This window comes from Euphorbia lathyris, chromosome 1 (genome assembly GCF_963576675.1).
Source record: "Euphorbia lathyris chromosome 1, ddEupLath1.1, whole genome shotgun sequence".
Lineage (NCBI taxonomy): Eukaryota > Viridiplantae > Streptophyta > Magnoliopsida > Malpighiales > Euphorbiaceae > Euphorbia > Euphorbia lathyris.
Window position 1 is genome coordinate 67,848,248 of NC_088910.1, and position 23,483 is coordinate 67,871,730.

General features: G+C 35.9%; 1 protein-coding gene across 3 annotated transcripts; it reads right to left on the reverse strand.

The window, feature by feature from the left end:
* Positions 1-11,966: 11,966 nt before the first annotated feature.
* On the reverse strand, positions 11,967-22,046 carry LOC136200787 (alpha N-terminal protein methyltransferase 1). Of its 3 annotated transcripts, none has more exons than XR_010673518.1 (8): positions 21,706-22,043; positions 21,436-21,580; positions 20,836-20,894; positions 19,415-19,534; positions 15,772-15,873; positions 15,150-15,204; positions 12,316-12,420; positions 11,967-12,216 (listed from the first exon to the last, which is right to left on the reverse strand). XR_010673518.1 is itself a non-coding variant. In XM_065991236.1 (8 exons), the coding sequence occupies exons 1-8, from the start codon at positions 21,991-21,993 to the stop codon at positions 12,103-12,105; spliced, it is 981 nt and encodes a 326-aa protein (XP_065847308.1). In that variant the 5' UTR covers positions 21,994-22,041; the 3' UTR covers positions 11,967-12,102. The 3 variants fall into 3 exon arrangements, 2 of the variants coding, with proteins under 2 accessions (XP_065847308.1, XP_065847317.1); XM_065991236.1 differs by having other exon boundaries at positions 12,316-12,413; positions 21,706-22,041; XM_065991245.1 differs by lacking the exon at positions 19,415-19,534 and having other exon boundaries at positions 12,316-12,413; positions 21,706-22,046.
* Positions 22,047-23,483: the final 1,437 nt, after the last annotated feature.

Here is a 23,483-nt window from a genome sequence, read left to right on the forward strand (position 1 = left end):
AGAAGAAACGATGTATGGGAGCTAGTGCCACATCCAAGGAGTCAGAAGACCATTAGAACAAGATGGGTCTTCCGCAACAAACTGGATGAGCAAGGAAATGTAGTCAGGAACAAAGCAAGGCTTGTAGCTCAGGGCTACAGTCAGCAAGAAGGTATTGACTACAGTGAGACCTTTGCCCCAGTGGCAAGGCTAGAAGCTATTAGGATCTTATGTGCATATGCATCTTACATGAACTTTAAATTATTCCAAATGGATGTTAAGAGTGCATTTCTTAATGGAGTTATAAACGAGGAAGTTTATGTTAATCAACCTCCAGGGTTTGAGGATCCAAAATTCCCAAACCATGTTTATAAACTCAAAAAGGCTCTGTACGGCCTCAAGCAAGCACCACGTGCTTGGTATGAGAGGCTGACCAGTTTCCTGCTGACTAGAAATTATGTCAGAGGCAAAGCTGATACAACCTTATTCATTAAGAGAAAGGGTAAAGATACCCTGCTGGCTCAAATTTATGTTGATGATATAATATTTGGTGCAACTAACGAATCAATGTGCAAAGAATTTAGCAAACAAATGCAGACTGAGTTTGAAATATCGATGATGGGAGAACTCAACTTCTTCCTCGGACTTCAAATAAAACAAGGAAAGAATGGCATCTTCATCAGTCAAGCTAAATATGCCAAGGAGATATTAAAGAAATATGACTTGGAAAATTGCAAGCCAATATCCACTCCTATGGGCACTGACACTGTCCTCTGCGCTGACGAGAATGGTAAGTCAGTAGACAACAAATTGTATCGAGGTATGATAGGCTCTCTACTTTACTTAACAGCCAGTAGACCGGACATTCAGTTCTCAGTATGCTACTGTGCTAGATATCAATCTAACCCTAAGGAATCTCATTACATAGATGTAAAAAGAATCCTTAGATATTTGCAAAGCTCAGTGAACGCAGGTTTATGGTATCCCAACACTCATGGATTTACACTCGTTGGATACACTGACGCTGACTATGGTAGAGACAAGCTAGAACGGAAAAGCACCTCTAGAGGATGTCATTTCTTAGGAAGCTGTCTTGTATCCTGGTTCAGCAAGAAGCAGGCGTCAGTAGCCTTGTCTACCACTGAAGCTGAGTACATTGCTGCTGGTCATTGTGTTGCTCAAGTCCTATGGATTAAGCAACAGCTTGAAGACTATGGTGTTCAAACAAAGACAATTGAGGTCAAATGCGACAACAAAAGTGCAATTGATCTATCAAAGAACCCAATTCAACACAGCAGAATGAAGCATGTCAGCATAAGGCATCACTTCATTAGAGACCATGTACTCAAAGGTGAGATAAAGCTGACCTACGTCCCAACGGATGAGCAGCTTGCGGATATCTTCACAAAGCCACTGGCTCGTGAACAGTTCAGCATACTGAGAGAAGCCATTGGTATGTTTAATCCTCTTGAGTAAAATCCTGTTCTAAAATGTAAATTTATGCTGAGTGAATTACTATGCTGAATGATTTATGCAAATGCATGCTGAGTGATTGTTATGCTGAGTACTTAACACAAAATACACATCAATACTGAGTCAATATGCACACCGAGTAGTAATCTTAAACTAAGAAATCATCCTTTCATATGCTACTGACCACTCAGAATCCAAAACGCTTAGTATTCTAAACGTTGAGTGTTAGATCCGTTGCATTAAATGCAAAAGCACGCGTATAGCCACCTAGGATGACGTATGCGCCGAATGTTTCATAAAGAGAATGGGATTTGAGAGAGAAGGAATAGTGCGAATAGTTCAAGCGTAAGGAAAATAAGGTAAAAAAACTTCACTATTTATAGCCGGAAGGAGAGGATATGATAGGTCAGAGTGAACGGTGGGAATTTGAACCACTCAGGGTAATTAATTTGACATTAATGCTAATTACGGCGCATGGTTCCCTAATGATGATTGATTACATCATCCTAGTCACTACTTTAGTACGCCTGCAAACCCTAGAAGGTCTACTCAGTATTATCACATAGAATGCAAATTAGTTTTATCACTCGGCATAGTTTACACTTAGAATTATAGAAGAGGATTGAACATACTGATGGCTTCTCTCAGTACGCACAACTGCTCACAAGCCAGTGGCTTCGTGAAGATATCGGTGAGCTGCTCATCCGTTGGAAGATAGGTCAGTTTGATCTCACCCTTGAGTACATAATCTCTGATGAAGTGATGCCTTATGTTGACATGCTTCATCTTGCTGTGCTAGATTGGATTCTTGGATAGGTCAATGGCACTCTTGTTGTCACATTTGACTTCAATTGTTTTCGTTTTTACTCCATAGTCATCCAGCTGTTGCTTGATCCAAAGAACTTGGGCAACATAGCTTCCAGCAGTAATGCACTCGGCCTCAGTGGTCGATAGGGCTACTGATGATTGCTTCTTACTAAACCAAGATACAAGATTGTTTCCGAGAAAGTGACATTCTCTTGAGGTACTTTTTCGTTCCAGCTTGTCTCGTCCATAGTCGGCAGCAGTGTATCCAAGGAGTGTGAACTCGGTAGTATTGGGATATCATAGACTTGCATTTACTGAGCCTTACAAATATCTAAAGATTCTTTTTACAACTATGTAATGAGATTCCTTAGGGTTAGCTTGATATCTAGCACAGTAACATACTAAGAACTGAATATCTGGCCTACTTGCCGTAAGATATAGTAGAGAGTCAATCATACCTTGGTATAACTTACTATCTACTGACTTACCATTTTCATCGACAGAGAGGACATTGTCAGTGCCCATAGGGATGGATATTGACTTACAGTTGTCCATTTCATAGTTCTTCAATATTTCCTTTGCATATTTAGTTTGGCTGACAAAGATACCATTCTTGCCTTGCTTGATTTGAAGTCCAAGAAAGAAGTTCAGTTCTCCCATCATAGACATTTCAAACTCAGTTTGCATCTGTTTACTAAATTCCTTGCAAAGAGACTCATTAGTAGCACCAAATATAATGTCAACGTAAATTTGTGCCAATAGGGTATCCTTACCCTTTTTCTTCATAAATAAGGTTGTATCAGCTTTTCCCCTCATGTAATTTCTAGTCAGCAGAAAGCTTGTTAAACGTTCATACCAAGCACGTGGTGTTTGTTTTAAACCATACAGAGCCTTCTTGAGCTTATAAACATGGTTTGGGAATTTTGGATACTCAAACCCTGAAGGTTGATTAACATATACCTCCTCATTTATAACTCCATTTAGAAATGCACTTTTGACATCCATTTGAAACAGTTTAAAATTCATGAAGCTTGCATAAGCACACAGTATTCTAATAGCTTCTAACCTTACCACTGGGGCAAAGGTCTCACCGTAATCAACACCTTCCTGCTGACTCTATCCTTGAGCAACGAGTCTTGCTTTGTTCCTGACAACATTTCCTTGCTTATCAAGGTTGTTGCAGAAGACCCATCTTGTTCCTATTGTCTTCTGACTTTGAGGATGTGGCACTAGATCCCAAACTTCAATCCTTCTGAATTGGTCAATCTCCTCTTGCATTGCACCCATCCAGAATTTATCGTTCTCAGCTTCTGAAAAATTCTTTGGTTCCAGAACTGAGACGAAAGCTACATTGCTGAGGTACCTCCTGAGTTGATTTCTTGTCATGAGGTGATTCTCAGCAGCATCGAGAATGTTGCTTTCAGAATGTCCTCTTGGGATTCTGATCTCTCTCGGCAGTGTAATGTCCTCAGCGTCTTGTGTTTCAACAAAGTCTGCAGTTGTAAATTGGTCAGTGAAAATGATTTCGGTTTTGTTTTTACCTTTAGTCAGTCCTTGAGGGAACGACTCAGTGGGAGTGCTCAGCAGGTGCTGGACTAGGATCATCTTTAGTTGTCTGATTGACCTTTTCTGCAGGGTTAGCTTCATCGAACTCAATATGAACAGACTCTTCTAAAACCTGAGTTTGTTTGTTGAAAATTCTATATGCTTTGCTGTTTGTTGAGTATCCTAAAAAGATGGCTTCATTAACCTTTGAATCAAACTTTGCAAGATTGTCTTTAGTGTTTAAAATAAAGCATTTGCAACCAAAGGCACGAAAATAACTTATGTTAGGTTTTTGTCCTTTCCAAAGTTCATATGGGGTTTTCCTCAGTATAGGTCTCACTAGAGCTCTATTGAGTATATAACATGCTGTGTTAATAGCTTCTCCCTAAAAGTACTTCGGAAGCCTATTTTCACTCAGCATTGTCCTGACCATTTCAACCAGAGTTCTGTTCTTCCTTTTAACTACCCCATTCTGTTGAGGAGTCCTAGGAGCAGAAAAATTATGGTCAATGCCACTGACTTCACAGAATTCATCAAACAGTTGGCTCTTGAATTCTCCACCATTATCACTTCGGATATGAGCGATTTTTAGGTCCTTATCATTTTCAATTTTTCTACACAGTGTTGAAAACATCTCAAATGTTTCATCCTTGCTACTGAGCAAGATGACCCATGTATAACAAGAGAAGTCATCTACATTAACTAAGGAAAATCTTCTACCACCCAAGCTCAGCGGCTGGACTGGCCCGAAGAGATCCAAGTGCAGTAACTCCAACGGACGCTTGGTTGACACAATGTTTTTGCTTTAAAAAGATTTTCTAGTTTGTTTTCCATACTGACAAGCATTGCATAATTGATCCTTTTCAAACTTAAGTTTGGGCAACCCCTCAACTAATTGCTTTCTTGCTAATTTGGCTAGGAGGTCGATGCTTACATGACCAAGTCTCCTGTGCCATAGCCAAGAATTTTTTTCCTTTGAGACTAAGCATATTTCTTTTGAAAACTTCTTTTCCAAATTCAGCATGAAGACATTATCAATACGAGGAGCAGTTAAAATTAACTTATTGGTCTTACTCTCGATTATTTGACATCCAGAGTTATTGAATATAACTTTCCTACCGCTGTCACACAGCCGAGCTACGCTCAGTAGGTTATACTCAAGCCCTCTGACTAGGGAGACTGACTCAATAGTAGGGTTTCCACCAACGGTTCCTGACCCAACTATTTTACCTTTCTTGTTGTCTCCAAAACTCACGTTTCCTCCATGTTTGTGCACAAGTGTGATGAACTGAGTTTCATCACCCGTCATATGCCTTGCATGCACTGTCAATGTACCACAGTTTTGACTTCTCAGCACACCTCAGGCCTACCTGCAATATAACTAGTTACTTTTAGGTACCCAAATCTTTTTGGGTCCTCTTTTGTTAGGCTCAGCAGGTAATACATTATACTTCACTCGGTGGCAACAAAATTTTGTTGTGTGGCATTTCTTCCCACAAAAGTCACACTAGAAATTTTGCTGGGGATTCCATCTCCGTTGACTAGTACATTGGTACCGAGCGTTCTGATGGGAGTTTCTTTTATTCGAAACCCTGAGTTGGTTCTAAATAGATGTGATGTCCTTTTTCAGTTTCTTAGAATCTGATTGGACCTCAGTGACAAACCTATGCATGATTTTGAGATTCTCATCTTGCCTGGTATTGTCCTGGAGGAGATGTCGAAGGTCACTGAGTTTGACCTCTTCGATCTCATCACACCTCTTACTGAGTGCCTTTACTTTTTTGTTACACCTTTTAACCAGTGAGTAAATATCACTGAGTGCATTTATCATTTCACTCCTAAGCACAGGAAGAGATATTACCTCAACGGCTTGTTCATCGTTGTCTGATGCATAGGAGGGTTCACCCTTCTTAGAAGCACATGGCTCAGCAAGCTCATCAGCCATAAAGCAGATGTTTGTTGACTTAGTGGCACAAGCTTCAGAGGATGATGACTCATCATTATCACTCCATGTAGCCACCATTGCCTTCTTGCCGTTCTTTTTATCTTTCTTGAGAGTAGGGCAGTTTGACTTGATATGGCCAGGTTGATGACACTCAAAACATGTGATCGGCTTTGAGCTCTCATTTCTTCCTTTGTTGTTGTTGTACTCAGCTTTATACTTGTCATACTTCTGGAATAGCTTCTTTCCATATTTGTCATTCTTCCGGAACAACCTTTTCATTTTCCTAGTGAACATGGTCATTTCCTCATCATCTGACGAGCTGTTGTTAGTGGAGTCTGCCTTCATGATAAGAGACTTTTGCTTCTTGTCCTCAGACTTTTCTTTGACCTCGAAGTTCTTCATTGAGATCTCATGAGTCAGTAAAGATCCAATGAGCTCATCATACTTGTAGGTGGTCAGGTCTTGAGCTTCCTCAACGGCAGTTTTCTTTGCTTGCCAGCTCTTGGGAAGGCTCCTCAGTATTTTCTTGACTTGCTCCTCTTCAGATAAGTTCTTGCCAAGTCTCTTGAGCTCGTTTATTATGTTGGTGAATCTTGAGTTCATTTTAGAAATGCCTTCACCATCGTTCATCTCGAACAACTCATACAACCTCATGTGTTGGTTCACCTTTGATTTTTTTGACCTTGTTGGTTCCTTCGTAGGTGACCTCGAGCTTTTTTCAGATTTTTTGTGCTGACTCACAACCTGAAATCTTATTGTACTCTGCAGCATCTAGAGCACAGTGAAACATATTTATAGCCGAGGTGTGGTTTTGCAATTTTTTAAGGTCATCCTTAGTCCACTTTGCCTCCTCCTTGGCAACTCTTACATTGTCAACAGATTCATAAGGAACAAACGGGCCTTGAACTATTACTAGCCATGCACTCATGTTTGTTGCCTGAATGAAAAATTTCATCATGTTCTTCCAAACGGTATAGTTTGACCTGAAAAACAGTGGAGACCCAGTGATACATAAACCTTCAGGTAGTATCGGAGTTGTTTCATTCTAGGAAGGAAACGAGTGTTGTTTGCATCCATAACAGGGATCAACTCAAGATATTTTTCTCTTGTGCGTTGAGCTACTTGCTCTGATACCACTTGTTGGTCCCGTGTAATATGAGAATTAGTTCTAGGGGGGTTAAGGAACTATTTGACAAATTTCTCCTTTACGGCTGACTTTCTTTTTATACTTAAGATTTTTCACTTAGTTGTTTAGCACAGTGATGCTGAGTAAAGTTAGAGGCGGCTTTAGTTGATCTAAGACTAAGGCTGCTTCTAACGTTGAGTTAGGAAATAGTACTAGAGTCTATTCCTGAACTCAGTACTCAAAACACACAACTCAATATATATCAATTTTAGCGTTTTACTAGGCACAGTACAAAGCAAGCAGATAAGGAGTTAAGAGTTAGAAAATGTTACTCAATAGATTTATCCTGGTTTGGCCTCCTGCCTACGTCCATTCCCCGGAATTCTTCCGAGCTTTAATCCACTACTGAGCTCTTTCAGGTAGAGCACAAACCTTTTACAATAGTCAGTGAGTATATAGAGCACCTTCCTCTATATCCTATACCCAATACTATTCTACCACTAAGTGCTATAACCGAGCAACTCTTTATCTCCTTACAATCTTTAGAATTGATAAAGATGTTGTTCTAAATAAACAGAACACTTTAGATGATTTACAATCTAGTCTTTTACACAAAATAAGAGTGAGTGTGAGATTTCTTTGCTTTGCTTTGCTTTGGCACAGAACTTCAGATAACAAATTGGTTAGCGTTTCGACTTGATGAAGATCTGTATCGAATGAAGCAAATGAGAGGCCTATTTATAGTGACATCTGAGGTTCAAGTTATTTCAAAATTCAAAATAACCGTTGGAGGGAAACGGCTTTGCTGTCGCTTTCGCTCTTTAGTGCTCAGTGTCTTCGGCCAATAAGAACGTTGCCTTTTCTATCTTGATCAGGTATCAGGTACTTTTGGTCAATAAGCGTCAGACTGTCTCTCCATTTATGGTAAAGTCTTTTAGACAGCTTTCTGCGGCGTCTGATCTTTTCCCAAAATGGATTAGCTTTGTCTCCAAGTTATTTAGGTCAACTACTGACTTGACTTCTATCCGTTCGACTCAGCAGCTTCATCATGAAGCAATTAGCAAGGCTTCTAGATCCTTCGTCTTGCCGTGCTGAATTGATCAATTAGCTTAGATCTGTTGACTTGGGCTTTGACATTCTCTCATGGGCTTTGGGTCTTGGTCTTAATGTCTTTTAATACTTGTGAATTAAATACTCAACATTTGAACAAACACATTAGTAACAAATAAATCAAAGCATTTAAATTTAATGTGTTGGAATATTTTATCATAGTGATTTAATTCTAATTTGAATAATTTTATCAAATCAAAATCATTGTGGAAATGTGTTTCAACCGGATGTACTGGGGGCAAGCCTTCCCTTGCCAATTTTTTGGTAAGAGGCCGCTCCTAAGACTCGAACCCATAACCTCTCAGTCACACGACAACAATGTTTACCGTTATTTAGATGGTAATATGGGAGAAAAATTATTCCATGTCTTTTGTTCATACCTTTTTCAAATTTTATGTAGAAAGATTTTAATTTAATAAAAGGTTTGAGTAATTAAGATTGTAGAAGGTTTGGTTGAAAATTTCAAATTGTTCAATAAGTAGGGGACAGATCTACATGTTTATCCTTATATTTCGGCCAAAACCAAAATTTCATAGTTTTCTGGTGAGCACTGATTCATAGAAGAAGGTTGAAGATTTGTAATTTATTTACTTTTAAGACAACTAAAAGAAACGACAAATCAGTAAACAGTAGTATCAGTACACACCAATTACTCTTTTAAAATATCAACTTTAACCAAAATCTTTTATTCATATTTTATTGTGTTTCTCTTCTTTCTTTTAGTGTTTTTCATTATTATTCCACACAATTAAAGAATATATTAAGAGAGAGGGAGGCGTTAGATGAGTTGAAAGGAGGGATATGTCAGTAGAAAAATTGATTTAAGAAAACAAAAATTAACCTTTTCAACTAAAATTAACACTTCACCCTTTTTTTGTTAGTATTGTTAGTTTTGAATTAAATTAAGAGTAAAATGAATCTCAAACTTGCTAATAAGATCAATTTAACACAAATTAAGATTTAGGTATCAACTCATCTTTTAAATTGGTAAATTTTGACAAATTGATCCAAATTTTATAAATTTTTATTATTAAAATTGATCGTCTTCAATTTGTCAAAATTTACTAAAGTTGATACTTAAACTTTGATTTAGGTTAAATTGATCTTAGCCGTCAATTTTAAAATAAATATTATTATTATTTTTTATATAAAATAAATATTATTATTAGTTTTTTTAACAGAATATTATTAATATTATTATTAGTTTTAATAATTCAATTTAGTTATTTCACTAGGGTGGCCAAGAAGTTATATCTTCACAACCATTCACTAAAATTCAAAAGCAATAGGGAGTTTTTATATATAACACTTAAATTGAGTGGATGAAAGACACTTAATTGGAAGCCCAATTGACGCTGATCATCTACTATTTTTTTTTGTAAAAAGTCTGAAATTAGATGTCTTGGCCCATGTTACAACCCATCTGTTTTCTGTTTTAAATTTGCCATAACTAAAGGGAAACTTTAAAAAAAAGTAAAAGAAGATGGGGGCTAGCCCCATCTTCTTCTTCTTCGAGCTTCATGTCTGTCATGGCTGGAGGGGCTTCCAGCCATGGCAGACCAGAGGTAGAATCACGCCGGCCAACCTTTACTTGGGGTTTTCTAACGGCTGGAGGGTCGGCTGACCATCTTGCTCCCTCTGGCTCCGCCCCTGATCACAATTCCTAAATATACCAAAAGATAAAGGATTTTTTTATATACTTTATCCATATATTTTTTTACCTTAATACATCATTATATATATAAGTTGACATTTATTACCATTTGACATTTTGAATTTATTTTTTCTCCCTAACCGTCGATGCCATAAATCTGTAGATTCTGCAACAATTGTTGTTTGATTAGCTTGAATAAACTTCTAGAACCAATAGACCCCGTCACACTGCACCCCCACTCCAATCAGGTTCCTCAAAGTGCGGTCCTGAATAACACATAGCTTAGTGAAAAGAACAATATAACGTTGTTTTTCAAGTAACTGAGACACTGACAGCAAATTACAGGTAAGGGAAGGAACAAATAAAACATTATGTAACACCAAATTTTGGCTCAAGCGAATTGTTCCCTCCTTTGTAGCAGTAGCGTGTTTACCGTTCGGTAAGCCAACAATAGAATCCGAAATATCAATTATTTCAACAAATAATTTAATGTTATCCGTCATGTGGTTAGACGCACCAGAATCAATAATCCAACAATCAACAGACTTCTTACCATTTAAATGTTCATTAGTGGACTTAGCACCATTAACAGCAGACATGAGTTGAATGAATTGAGAATCACTGAGAGTCGGAATACTTTGGCGATCAGACTCACCAAATGGTTGTTATGAAGAGGAAGCAGCACTAGTTCGTGTACCTGTATTGGTTGCAAAACCACCACGATCGCGCCCACCCGCCCACCAGAGCGTCCACCGCGACCCCCAGTGCGTCTGCCACGCTTGCCAACCCACCAATATGGATAGCCATGAAGCTTGAAACAATGCTCCTTTTCATGCCCCTTCTCACCACAATTTAAACAAACTCGCGGCTCGTCTCCCGTAGTAGTCTTTCTAGAAGCAACAAGACGACCACCAACCGAACCACTTGCTGCAAAGCCAACATTGTCAGGTCGAGGGTCATGGGCCTCGACCACAGTATGGCGGCGCTCATCAATAGCCACCTTAGCATAAGCATAATTCAAAGAGGGCAAGGGGTCCATCATCAAGAAACCCGAAACAACAACACTGTATTTTCGAGCATCAAGGCCAATAAGGAACTGATGCAATTTCTCAATTTCATGAATTTTGACATACTCAGCAGAAGCAGAACATGAACAATTGGGTGATTTAACATAGCTAGCCAATTCATCCCACAGCTGTTTTAAATCACTATAATAATCAACAAGAGGTCGACCACGCTGTTCGCAATCAACAATTTGATTTTTAAATTTCAGGAATACGAGGACCATTCCCAAGAGAGAAACGATCACGAAGATCATCCCATATAGTTTTAACATTATTAGGCAAAGAAACAGTAGAGCGAATTGAAGCATCCAAAGTATTATAAACCCAAGCAACAAGCATAGAGTTCACAATACCCCATTATTCATAATCCTCAGATGGTGTAGGTTCAGTGATGGTGCCATCAATAAACCCCAATTTGTTTTTGGCTTTCAGATTATTGCAGAGAGATCTCATCCATTGGTCGTAGTTGTTACCCTTGAGCAGAACAGGGCTGATCACAATACCCGTACCCTTAGAAGGATAAAGATAATATTTAGAGAAAGGTTAATAACGAGGTTGTATAGGGGGCGGTGTAGATTTCTTGTCTCCCATGGCAGACAAAGAACAAAGATGAAGAACAGAGGATCGAAAAAAAAAATTCTAAACTTTAGAAAGCTCGGATACCATAATAAGCTATGAGAAATTGCGGAAATAGATCTTCACTTTATTAAATATCAGCAGCTCAAAATATATAGTACAAACAGAGGAATCATCGCTTGCCAAAACAGAATCCACGACTCAAAAAGGAAAACCTCATAGACTATCAGACAGGAATACATATTTGACTAGGAGACTATCAGATATATACATGACAAAATATATCATACAGAAATTATATTCCTAATATTACAATTTAGAAAAAGAAATCACCATTTTCAAAATCACTTGGATCTGCTGCATATGCATAAGCTGTTAGGAGATGAAAATGGTAATTAATACTAAAAACAGTAACTTTGCCTGATTACTGATTTGTCTTATGAGTCATGGTAATTACGACTTACTGTAATGGTGATTCTTTCTTTGCATTAATTAACTATTGATAGGTTTTAGAAATCGCACATCAGCTTAAAATATGCTTCAAATTCTCTTTGCTTTATACAGATATATAGATGATATAGTTATTCGTAAATATAATTTGAATAACTTTAATTTTAAAAATATTCTTTTTACATATGCAAATGATATCCAATAAATACATTTAGAAAATAATCAAATCACTTCAAATAAGTCAATAGCAGTTTTAACTAAAATAATTCATAAATTTTTGAACTCTTGGGAATACAATAAAATTAAATTTAGTTTTACATTGCAATGACAGTGATAAAGTTATACAATTGCAAAATTGGGGAGTTGAATTCATTTATTTAATTATAGCAGGTCGATTGACTTGTGTTTTGGATCTTTTCTTTGGCATATCAGTCACTAAAGCATACATCTTTACACCAAATAGTTCCTTGGGTAGTCCTCTCTGTTCCTGTTTTCAGAACATTTAAAAGCAACATTATGGAAAACATATATTACTCTCTTTTTACGATAAGGTGTAGTATTTGTCTATGTAAGAGGGGTAGGTAACCTTTGACTTATAGAGATGCAATCCACATCGACTAAAAAGCTCCTTGAAGTATATATCTGACCTAGTTATGCTTCGATCTTCTTTGTCCAATACAAATCCTGCAAACTTGCACATTTAACTTTAGGAATTAAGTATTTCCCCCTCCAACAATTGCAAGTAGATTTGCTCAGAATACAACTTTCTTCCATTCCATATTTGAAATCAATCTCAATTTAATAAACTGAATGCAGTAAAAAGAACTTCATCACATGCTGCAAGTGTTTACCACCATTATGAAGCATGCAACCAAAGCCCTTAGTTGACAATTTCATATATTTCTCAAAAGTACACTTAGCTGACGACAGGTATGAGATGAAAGCAACTAATTTTGTTCAACTTCTAAAGCAACAAGAAGAACATCAAAACTAGTTCATTTTACCTTTATATTGTGTTCAAGAGTAATAGGATAAGGAAAAGTAAGGGAATATTAATTTAACCTAAAATATCATAATTATTTCCCACTTTTCAAGTTAGCATTTGCTCAGTCATTTCTCTCACAACCAGAAACCAAGTCATAAAGGCATTTTTCACCTTCCAATCCCTAGGCTTTCTTTCTATAGGCTTAAGAAACCTGCAGGCAGTAATCCTCAGCAACTTAAACGGCTTCAATTGTATATGTCCTAATTCCAGCTGACAAGAGCTATGTACTCGTGTAGTTTGCATTTTAACAGTATCAGTTTTATTACTAAAGGTCTTTCAAATATCTCATAAAGCTACCTGTTTTGTACAAGTTAGGCCTTAATTTCATGTTACCTCCTGTATTCTACATAGTACTTTTTATTTCTTTTATTATGTAAATCCTCATCCAACTAAAACTTAATTCTTATGTATTTTTCAGCTTGAAGCATATAGTAGAGGTGAAGGTTAAGCTATTTAGGAAGTATGGCATGATACTGTAAGGGAAGGCAAATTAGATCTATCTTTGTCTATTTCACATCCCATTCAACAATAAATTGTTTCTCAGTTGGTTGAAATGGGAAATATTGGAGGTTTCTGAACAGAATGACCAGACCACCCACAAATATAACATGCTTCTCCCAAAATGAAATTACACAATTAAAAGAAAGAACCAGACGAAGTTTTCAATACATATTCCCCAAACAAGTGCATGTCATTCTAACTTGTCCAGACAAGCCTGTTCTTTTCCCTATGGTAAGCCTCAAAATTCTACCTATAACATCTTATATCTTTTGATGGCATGACATCAACCATGGTCATTGACCTATTGTTTTTACATGATCTCTATAGTTCAAATTGTATCAATATGGTCGTTTATTTCGATTTGGTTCTATAGTGCAACAATTGCTAAAGTAGAAAATAACCAGATTATCTACAGTGATAAACCAAGTAAAATTTCTCTACATGATTTGCAATTAAAGGTACATGACTTTCCATAATAAGCACAAAACTGGAACCAATAATCTTTAAAAAGAAAAGGTCAAAATTCAGTAGTTGATTGATATAAATTAAAATTTATTGACCAAAGCTGAAATTTGGTAATAAGTTTGATAAATATCATGAAATTAAGCCTCTCCTTGCCCCCACCATACTCTACATGAATAAATTATCATTTTATTTTGTTACATTTTTTCGCATTTCCCATTTACTTTTTATTGAATTTAGGCTTAATACATAAATAGACACTTAAACTTGTCTAGTTTTACCTTCTGGCACCCTTAACTTTTATTAGAACCTATCACACACCTAAAGTTGGTATTTGTGACACCTTTTTTGTGTACATGTTTTTCACTATTAGAGAGTGAAATTACGTGCGGATGAGATGGCATAAAACCATATGATGTTTGACATCTGTTCCATTTTTTGACACAAATTAATAAAATAAAAGAGACAAACTTTGAGTTTTCTGTTTGACATCTGATTTCTCACTCCCCTTTCTCTTCTGCCTAAACATTGAGTTCCGCAATTGATAAAAGCTTGGGTTTTCTCTGTTTCTTCTGTTTGTTTAATGCAATCGTCATATCGTTTTCTCTCTCACCTTTTCCACTCCCAAAACCACTCATTCTCTTTTATGGACCAAAGCTTACCCATTTTTATTCCTTCTACACAATCAAAACTCTGAATTACCAATTTCTACTAATGCTTGCATCCCCAATTTCTCTAAAGAGTCTATAGGTTCTTTTTTTTCACTTTCGTTCGTTTTTCACTTTTAATTTCTCTAAACAGTTCCTAATTTTGGGTTTTGTTCCATCAAAGAGAAAATAAAGAAATTAAGGAGAGAGGAAAAAACGGAGAGAATTTGAGAAAGAAGAAACGCAAGATTTGAGGAGAAGGAAGGAAACAGAAATTAGAGTAGAAGAAAAAGAAAATACAGTGAAAGGATTTGAGGAACTACAAAGTCTTTCACGCGCCTTTTCTCTAGTTGGGAAAATATATGTTGCCATCTCAGCTCTCAAAACTGCCAACTCAACATTTAAGGGTGAAAGAGTTCTATAATTACCAACTTTAGGTGTGTAATAGGTCTTAACAAAAGTTGAGGGTGCCAAGAGACAAAACCAGACAAGTTTAAGTGTCTATTTATATGTTAAGCCTTGAATTTAATATATGAGAAAACAATTCACCATAACATAAATTAATACAATTCTGTCAATAAATATCATTTATAATCTTCCTATCAATACCTTTTGTTCTATTAATGAAAAGTTTATCAAATTGTAATTTTGCTAGAAAAAGTATAAGAGGTAGATGCAATGGTTAAGGCTTTAATAGTCAAATGCAGAACTTCATGAATAAAAACTTAAGCACCATGATACTTTGTGAGAAGTGAAATGTAGTACCGCTTCTCGCGATGTTCTCCTTCAGGACAAAAAAACCACCGTGTTTCAGTCCAATCTGCAATTACTATTAAAAATTAAAAGAAATAAAAATATAAGTTATAGAAACACCTATTAAGAACTTTCTGCAATCTAGTACTGCAATAATAGTGAGGATGTATTAAAATAGTTGTCCTAAGATGACTATTAAATCCAATAACCAAAAAGAATAAGGGGAATGCCCTTCATAGCTGCAGGCAAACATTCCTCATTGAAGAATAGCACTCGGAAATGATGAAATGCTAATTGTCATCGCTGAACTATCTTATTTATGGAATTTACTATGTGTATTTCATATCCAAAACTCATCCAGCATTTTGACAAGTAAAAGCAATACAACAGTTAAGAGTCTTATTTCTTAGTAATGGAAAACACAGTTAATGAGGTATTTGACAAAGGAACGGGTGTGACTATAATAGAAAGGTGAAATGAGGAAAAGAAAATTTACAGAAAAGTGGATATAAGTCCACAAACTTTCTCAATGGCAGTCGCAAAGCATGAGGAATTGAAATTTTAGGCTTTTTCAAAAATGATTCCCACTTTATACCTAGTGCTACCAAAAAAGTACAGTGAAGTATAATTTAACCTTGGCTCTCTTGAAAAATGACACAAAATCATCATCTGTGAGATGGCCAATACACCATTGAACCCAGATAACATCATACCTTCCAGCATCTGGAGTAAATTCCTGAGAAAAAGATAAGTGAACTTCATTTTGTGACTATAGAAGCACGATTCAAATGAAGGAAATGAAAAAATGAATTAGTGAATCCCCACAATCTATCAGGACTGCTGAATAATGAAGATTCAACATTCAGAGGGACAATAAGCAAGGTCAGATATTTAAAGCTGTCAGCTATTAATATGAAGTGGACCTTTAACTATAAACTTGAGCTTTTAGTTCAATTTGTTGAGTTATTTGCAGGACATGGTAATATGGGCCTGTGTTGTCACGCTTCAAGCCCATGTGTGCTTTTGCATGTGGGGGTGTGTCAGATATTAATATGAAGTGGACCTTTAACTATAAGCTTGAGCTTTTAGTTCAATTGGTTCCATGACAAAAGCAATAATTGGTTTTCAAATGTCCCAAATCCAAATCATGTTAGTTCTCCTTGATTAAAACCCGACCATACAAAAAGGAAAATAAAACACAAGTGAACATATATATATGGTTGTTCTCTTGTGAACAATCGTGGTTGGCTTACAAACTTAGAGTAAAAGATGGTTAATGGAACTTCTAAGGAGAAGTAACTTCTAAGAAGAAGTTAGACCTTCATTTTTTATTCTACTCCTTTACGGGTCAGTATTTAGATTAACTCCAATCATAAATATAGACAATATTTTAAATAATTAGCAGGAGAATATGAATGCCCTGCAATCAAATGAAAATCCAATTTTTAGACGATGCAAGTACAGTTTAACCCCTTCGGATAATTCTTTCTCATCCTTTACAGGTGCATCATGCAACATTGCAACTAAAATATCTCTATCTGGAAAACCCCGACAGAATTTGAAACAATCCAAAAGGCTCCAAGGAACAAGACAGCATCTAAATTTCCTTGCTAGGAAGTGAAACATGCATAACAGTTTAGTACCTTTTCCCTTTAGATAATCCTGACATATCCGTAAAGTCTATAGACAAGCACATAGTTATTAAAGGCGCGCCTTTGGAGCACCAGGCGCCAGCCTTAGTGCCTTGACATCCACAATGGCGGGCGCAGTCGCCGTGATGCATGCCAGGGGCGCCATTCTACGCCAAGGTGTAGTTGCCAAAGGCGTGCCATGCCGCACCTAGGTGTCATAGCTGCAGTTTTAGGGTTTTCTAAAGTTGGAATATATTATACACGTTTTCAATTAATTGTGATCTGATCTGAGGGTCCCAAATAAGGGGAAAAAAAAACAAGTATTAAAAGAGGAAGAGATTACACACGTTTGATTAATTAGAAAGAGGAAGAGACAGAATTTGAAACAATCCAAAAGGCTCCAAGGAACAAGACAGCATCTAAATTTCCTTGCTAGGAAGTGAAACATGCATAACAGTTTAGTACCTTTTCCCTTTAGATAATCCTGACATATCCGTAAAGTCTATAGACAAGCACATAGTTATTAAAGGCGCGCCTTTGGAGCACCAGACGCCAGCCTTAGTGCCTTGACATCCACAATGGCGGGCGCAGCCGCCGTGATGCATGCCAGGGGCGCCATTCTACGCCAAGGTGTAGTTGCCAAAGGCGTGCCATGCCGCACCTAGGTGTCATAGCTGCAGTTTTAGGGCTTTCTAAAGTTGGAATACATTATACATGTGTTCAATTAATTGTGATCTGATCTGAGGGTCCCAAATAAGGGGAAAAAAAAACAAGTATTAAAAGAGGAAGAGATTATACACGTTTGATTAATTAAAAAGAGGAAGAGACAGTTAGAAGTATAGTACAACAGAAACACAGATGTCAAATTCAAACAGAAACACAAGCAGCCAAAGGTAATTCGAATTCAACAGGTACTCTTCTTCTTTCTAACATCACAACATGGGGTTTAGTTAGTAAGGCTGCTGGAGTTGAAGAAAGTGCATATAACACTAGAGGAGTAGGAAAATGGACTAAAGTATCATCTTCTAGTGTTCGAGGAAAAGCTCTTGCAGTTGTTCGAGATGAGGAGGAAGAAGAAACTGATTTTGTTGATGAGGATGAAGAGGATCAGTTTCATGAACAAGAGTCTGATGATGCTTTAGATGAGGAGGGATGAATTTGGAGAATTTTGATGAGGAGTAGAACTTACTTTAGCTTTCTAATATGGGGTTTATTTTGCATTTTAAAATTTATTTATAATTAAGAGTATAATTTTATAATTTTTACTTTTGTAAGTGCACCTTGTCTCGCTATGGCACGTGCCATCGCTGTGTGCCAAGGCTCCAGGACGATAGCGCCTAAGTGTGTCATGTGCCTTTAATAACTGTGGACAAGCATATTTAGACATGCAGTGTGAAATGGACACCTGAAATCAATGAAAAAATATGGAAAGCAAGAGGTTGAGACTAGTTGACTCTAACCTAAAAGCAGACGTACTCATCCTTAGTAATACTCATATCCATATAACCATTATCCTCAAACATGTAATAGCAAGAAAATACATATTGATTTTTGTTAAACATTATCAACTATATAACACACAATTTGAAACAGTTAAAACATCAGCTAGATAAAGCGGCCCTTTCTCTCTAACTCTCTCTCTCTAGAAAAGTCGTTTTATTTTTTGCCTTTCATCTTTTCTTCTCTATATCTAAAGTCATTTAGTTCAGCTACATGTGCACTTTAGGAGTAACCTGTTAATTTCTTTCCTTTGAAAAATCAAATGCAAGTAATTCTCGCTCTCAAAAAGTCAAATACTTGATCTCTGGTGTGTGATTTTAGTGAATTGGACAAAAGTAGGGGTCACATCTATTGAGAATAAAATGAGAGAAAACCGACTAAGGTGGTTTGGCCATGTGAGACGTAGAGCTCTTGATGCGCCGGTTAGGAGAACCGAAGAGTGGCAAAGGGATGTAGTGGTGAGGGGTAGGGGAAGACCTAAGCAAACTTGGAGGAGGGTGATCGAGAGTGATATGAGTTTACTGGGAATTGAGGAAAATATGGTAGTGGATAGGACGGAGTGGAGGGAGCGAATTTGTGTCGCTGACACGACTTGATTCCACGGTTTTATATGATGGTTCATGTTAGCCGACCCCGAATCATTTCGGGACTAAGGCTTTGTTGTTGTTGTTGTTGGTAGATATTAACAAACTGGATCCAAGATTTATTGGACACTGCATACAAATCAAGGTGTGATATTGGTTCAATGACTTTCCAAATCAACTTCTACCTCTAAATATGGACACATTGACAAAAATCTTCTACGTATAGCAGTTATGATTTCCTTCTTATTCTTCTTTCCCTCTTTTCTTAGTCCAAAAAACAGTTGTTCATAATAGGGGAACTGTTTAGATCTAATGGATGATTTTGAATATGAAGCAAATACAGCTTTCTATCACTAAAAAACGAAATTATGATTCAATTTGAAATTCAGTACCCAAGTGGACAAAATTTTGTCAGGATCATACTCCCAATTTAGAGTATTTGCATATTAGCATCTCATGCATTTTTCATATTAATATGATTAAGTGCAAAAGCTTTCTCAAAATTCATAAATGTGTATAGAATTTTATGCATTTAAATTATTCTTCGATTAGCAAGTAAAACCTGAAGTGGGGTACAAAAGAAATTAGTGGCCCTATGTGTATCTGAAGCCATATGATTTTCATAGACCAAACTTTGACGAGCAGCATCTAGGAAATGTGACACTGGCTCGAGAAGATCAACCTGACAAAGAGTAATCATGAAACAGTTAAAGAGATGGTAAACCAAAGTGTAGAGTTTCATAGTTGTGGGCATAAGTAATATAGTTATAATCTCTAGTAAAAGCAATGAGGAATATCAAAACCTATTCAAATTTTGATCAGCTTCATTTCTACAGCAACTATTCCGACTAATAATTCTATGTTGATAAGTATGACAAGGAACAATTTGCTTTAACAGAGTTCCATAGGAAACAGCATCCTCTCACTAGATGTTGCACGGAAATGGAAACGGATACGGAAACTGAAACAGAAACGATACTGGGAAACGTAATTTCTGAAAAACATAAGAAACGGAAACGTGGGGGAAACGTGTAAATATTAAAAATATAGGGGTATATTTATAAATATTAAAAATATAATAATACATTAAAAAAACAAGATTGAAGAACAAGAGGAAGAAAGTCTAATCGATATTCAAGAGACAAAGATTATAGGAGAAAGAAATGTGGGTAAGTTATTTAAATTAAATGATACGAGGAAGGAATTATCTCTATAATTCCCTCAAATAGGAAGTTTCAATTTTTCTAATCTTAGATTGAATAGGAATTGCAAAGTAGAAAGTTTGAATTTCCAGAATTTTAATCGAAATAGGTAGGGAAAACCGTGTAAAAATTGAGAGACGCGTTTCATATTTTGGGTAGTTACGGAAACGTTTCGTATCAGTTTCCGAGAGTTTCCATTTCCCACATCTGCTGGAAACGGGGAAACGCATGTCATGAAGAGTTTCCATGCTGCATACTAATTCTATTTTTATTTTAGAAGGCAAGGGCCCACCAACAAACCTCAAACTTGAGTTTTTGCTATACAATCTTACACCCGAAGGCATATTCTAATCAACCCCTGAACTATTCTACTTCTACTCAGTAATGAGGATTAATCAAATAGCAACAAATACAGAATTATTAAAATGCAGGTAGAAGAAATCCAAAATTTAGATTGTAATTGTATTCTATGAAGTATAGGATCTAATCTTGGAGAGTCTAATATTTGAGGATTGAGGTCATTAACATTAATATTTCCTTGCAGACCAAGAAAACGTATTTGTGGTATACAGTATACAGTATACAAGAGGAAGAGTGATTTGAATCTAAAACGTTCAAAAATCAAATGATATGTAGGCAACATAAGTTTTAACACTCATTACCCAATAAGACAATATTACTAAATCAAATAGTTCAGAGATCCAATAGAACACATCTCCAACCAGAAGGCTCAATAGCAACAACAAAGAAAAAATATCAGAAACTAATATAATGTGATCACCTCATTAAAATATCGAATCAGAAGATTCTTGGTTACTCTCCCAATGCCAGAACCACAATCTGCATCAATGTTGACTTCAAATTACTGAAAAAAGAATAGTTACATGATTCCAATATAGGGTTTGCAAATAAGTTAGAATTAGCCAAAGATTTAGCAGGTCAAACTTCGCTCAACTATTAAGAAACCTTGAAAAGGGCTGTGTGCTCGGATTGATAAAAAAATAAAAAAGTTCAATAACTGAGCAAAGGCAAGCTCAAGTTTCCAAATATTTCCTTTTCCTTGCAAGGCTTGATAATGGGATCTTATCAAGCCAACTTTTAAATCAGAAAATGCTATATGGTTATGGTCAGACCAGTCAATAAAATAATAAAATTGGCATTACCATCCCCATAAACAGAATGCAGGTTTGAGATCATAATTTAAATTCGTCCTGCAATCACAACATCCATCATACAGATTAAATTGTTTGTTGCACTTCTTTATTTAACACAAAAAGGGTCAAATCCCTTCTCTTATCTCCTTCATTGACCTTCCTACTACGAGGTGTTATTTTTTATCAGACAAGTGAGTAGAAGTTCCGAGGATACAAAGAGTACGAACCTAGAGCAACGAGATGACGGCCAATCCCACCGTCGACAAAAAGTTCAGAAAAAAGCGTCTGAATAAAAGCTTCACTTCCCTTAACATCAGCATCATTAACATGACCATATCCACCCAAAACTCCATCTACCGATGCCTCTACACCCTTTTCTCAAACAAATTAAGTAAACAAACAAACAAATATATAATTTGTTCAAAAAAAAAAAAATGAAAAAAGAAGCAAATACATAAACAACATTGTACTTGAGGTACTAGTGAAGAATTACATACTTCCCAGTAGGAAACACCATCGCGATACCATTGTGTCTTCTTGTTGTCGTCGCCGGTATGTTGTCTCCACATCTCGTCGGCGTTTTTGAACTCACTGCCATCGGAATCGGAGCCAGCAACCTCCATGTGGAATACCCTTACTGGTTGGCGTGTGCAGAATCTTATGGAAATGGGATGGTCGAAGGAGAAGGAATAGGACAAGGGAAAGTAGCTCAGGCTTCGACGGAAAAGAGACAATGCTGTCGGATGTATGCGGCTCCATATACCTACTTCTCCATTGAGAGCCATGTTCCGTGTTCGTGCTTAGCATTTTTAACCAAGAAAACTGCGTCGTTTTACAACCCATTCCACACAATTGATATATATGGAAGATTTCTAAATGGTTAATATGTATAGGTGGTGCCTTTTGTTCAAGGGTTTGAGAGTTTAGAGATTAAATGGAGATGAGAATTCAAGGATGGAAAGAAAATGAAAAGAAAGCGATGGAAATGAAAATTACATAGTAAAATTAAATTTATTAAAACCTTTTAATGAACTTTACCTCATTAACCTTCATTCACTCTCCAAAAACAACTCTTAAACAAGGTTAATTTAATATTTAACATTCCATTACTTACATTTACGTCCGTTAACTCTCTTCCGAACAAAGACTAAAAATTCTGATTAAATAATCTTGAATAGTAGGTTACCAAAGTTACCAAATCATAATATTTCTCTCAAAATACTTACTCTTTTTATAATAAATCCATAAGAACGACTAATACGTAAAATCATTAAATAAAAAAAAAAGACTAAAATTGTAATTCTTCAAAAAAAAAATTGTTGGTAAATGATTTTTTTAAAAAGAATTATTTTTAATATAATACAATATCAAATATCTTAAAACTTTATCTATAATAAACTTTATAAAAATAATTAAAAGTTATTTATTATATTAATGGTTTTCATCCAGTTACTTATATAAAATAGAAATGATAAATATTTAAATGATATATAAATAAAAATTATAATAGCTAAAAAAAATAAAGATTATAATATATATAAAATTTATTTTCTTAAATATTCCTAAAGTTTACGGCTAGGAGTAATTTTATTCTTAATATCTAAAATAATGTAATTTTACCCATAACCTTGATAGGAAGAGTAATTTCACCCATAATATTAACAAATTAAATCAATTTTAAGAAATAATTCATCAAATTATCTTTTTGGTCATAAATTTTGTCATCTATACTTCACATGGACGTTATTTTACCATTATTAGTAACAGATCACAAACATACGATTGGACATGAAAAAAAAAGGGTTAAGGTGCAAAAATACCCCTAACGTTTTGGGTCAAGAGTAATTTTACCCCTAACGTTTAAAATTGTGCAATTTTACCCCTAACGTTTGTAGTCAAGAGCAATTTTACCCCTAACGTTGATAAATTGGGTCAATTTCAGAAATAATTCATCAAACTGTCTTCTCGGTCATGAATCTTATCATCTACACTTTACATGTGCGTCATTTTATCAGTAACAAATCATAAACATATGTTGGGATGTGAAAAAAAAAAAATAAAATAAAAAATATACTGTTTTTTGTACGAATTAGACAAAAAAATTCACCGAATTTGTAAACAATAATCTCCCAATTTTATTATTAAATTACAAAAAACATGAAATCTTTTTTTTAGAATGAATTGATATGCAATTGGTGCAAAATAATGAATAAAAATATCCGTGTTTTATAATAGTGTCTGGAATTGACCCAAATTACCAACGTTAGGGGTAAAA

Bases quoted from the DNA above. Each gene is read 5' to 3' on its own strand.
- LOC136200787 (XM_065991236.1), bottom strand. From the start codon at position 21,993: ATGGCTCTCAATGGAGAAGTAGGTATATGGAGCCGCATACATCCGACA. The intron at 20,895-21,435 runs GTTCGTACTCTT...ACATTGATGCAG, and splicing joins CCGTCATCTCGTTGCTCTAG to ATTGTGGTTCTGGCATTGGG. The intron at 19,535-20,835 runs GTGATCACATTA...ACTCTTTGTCAG, and splicing joins TGATTCGATATTTTAATGAG to GTTGATCTTCTCGAGCCAGT.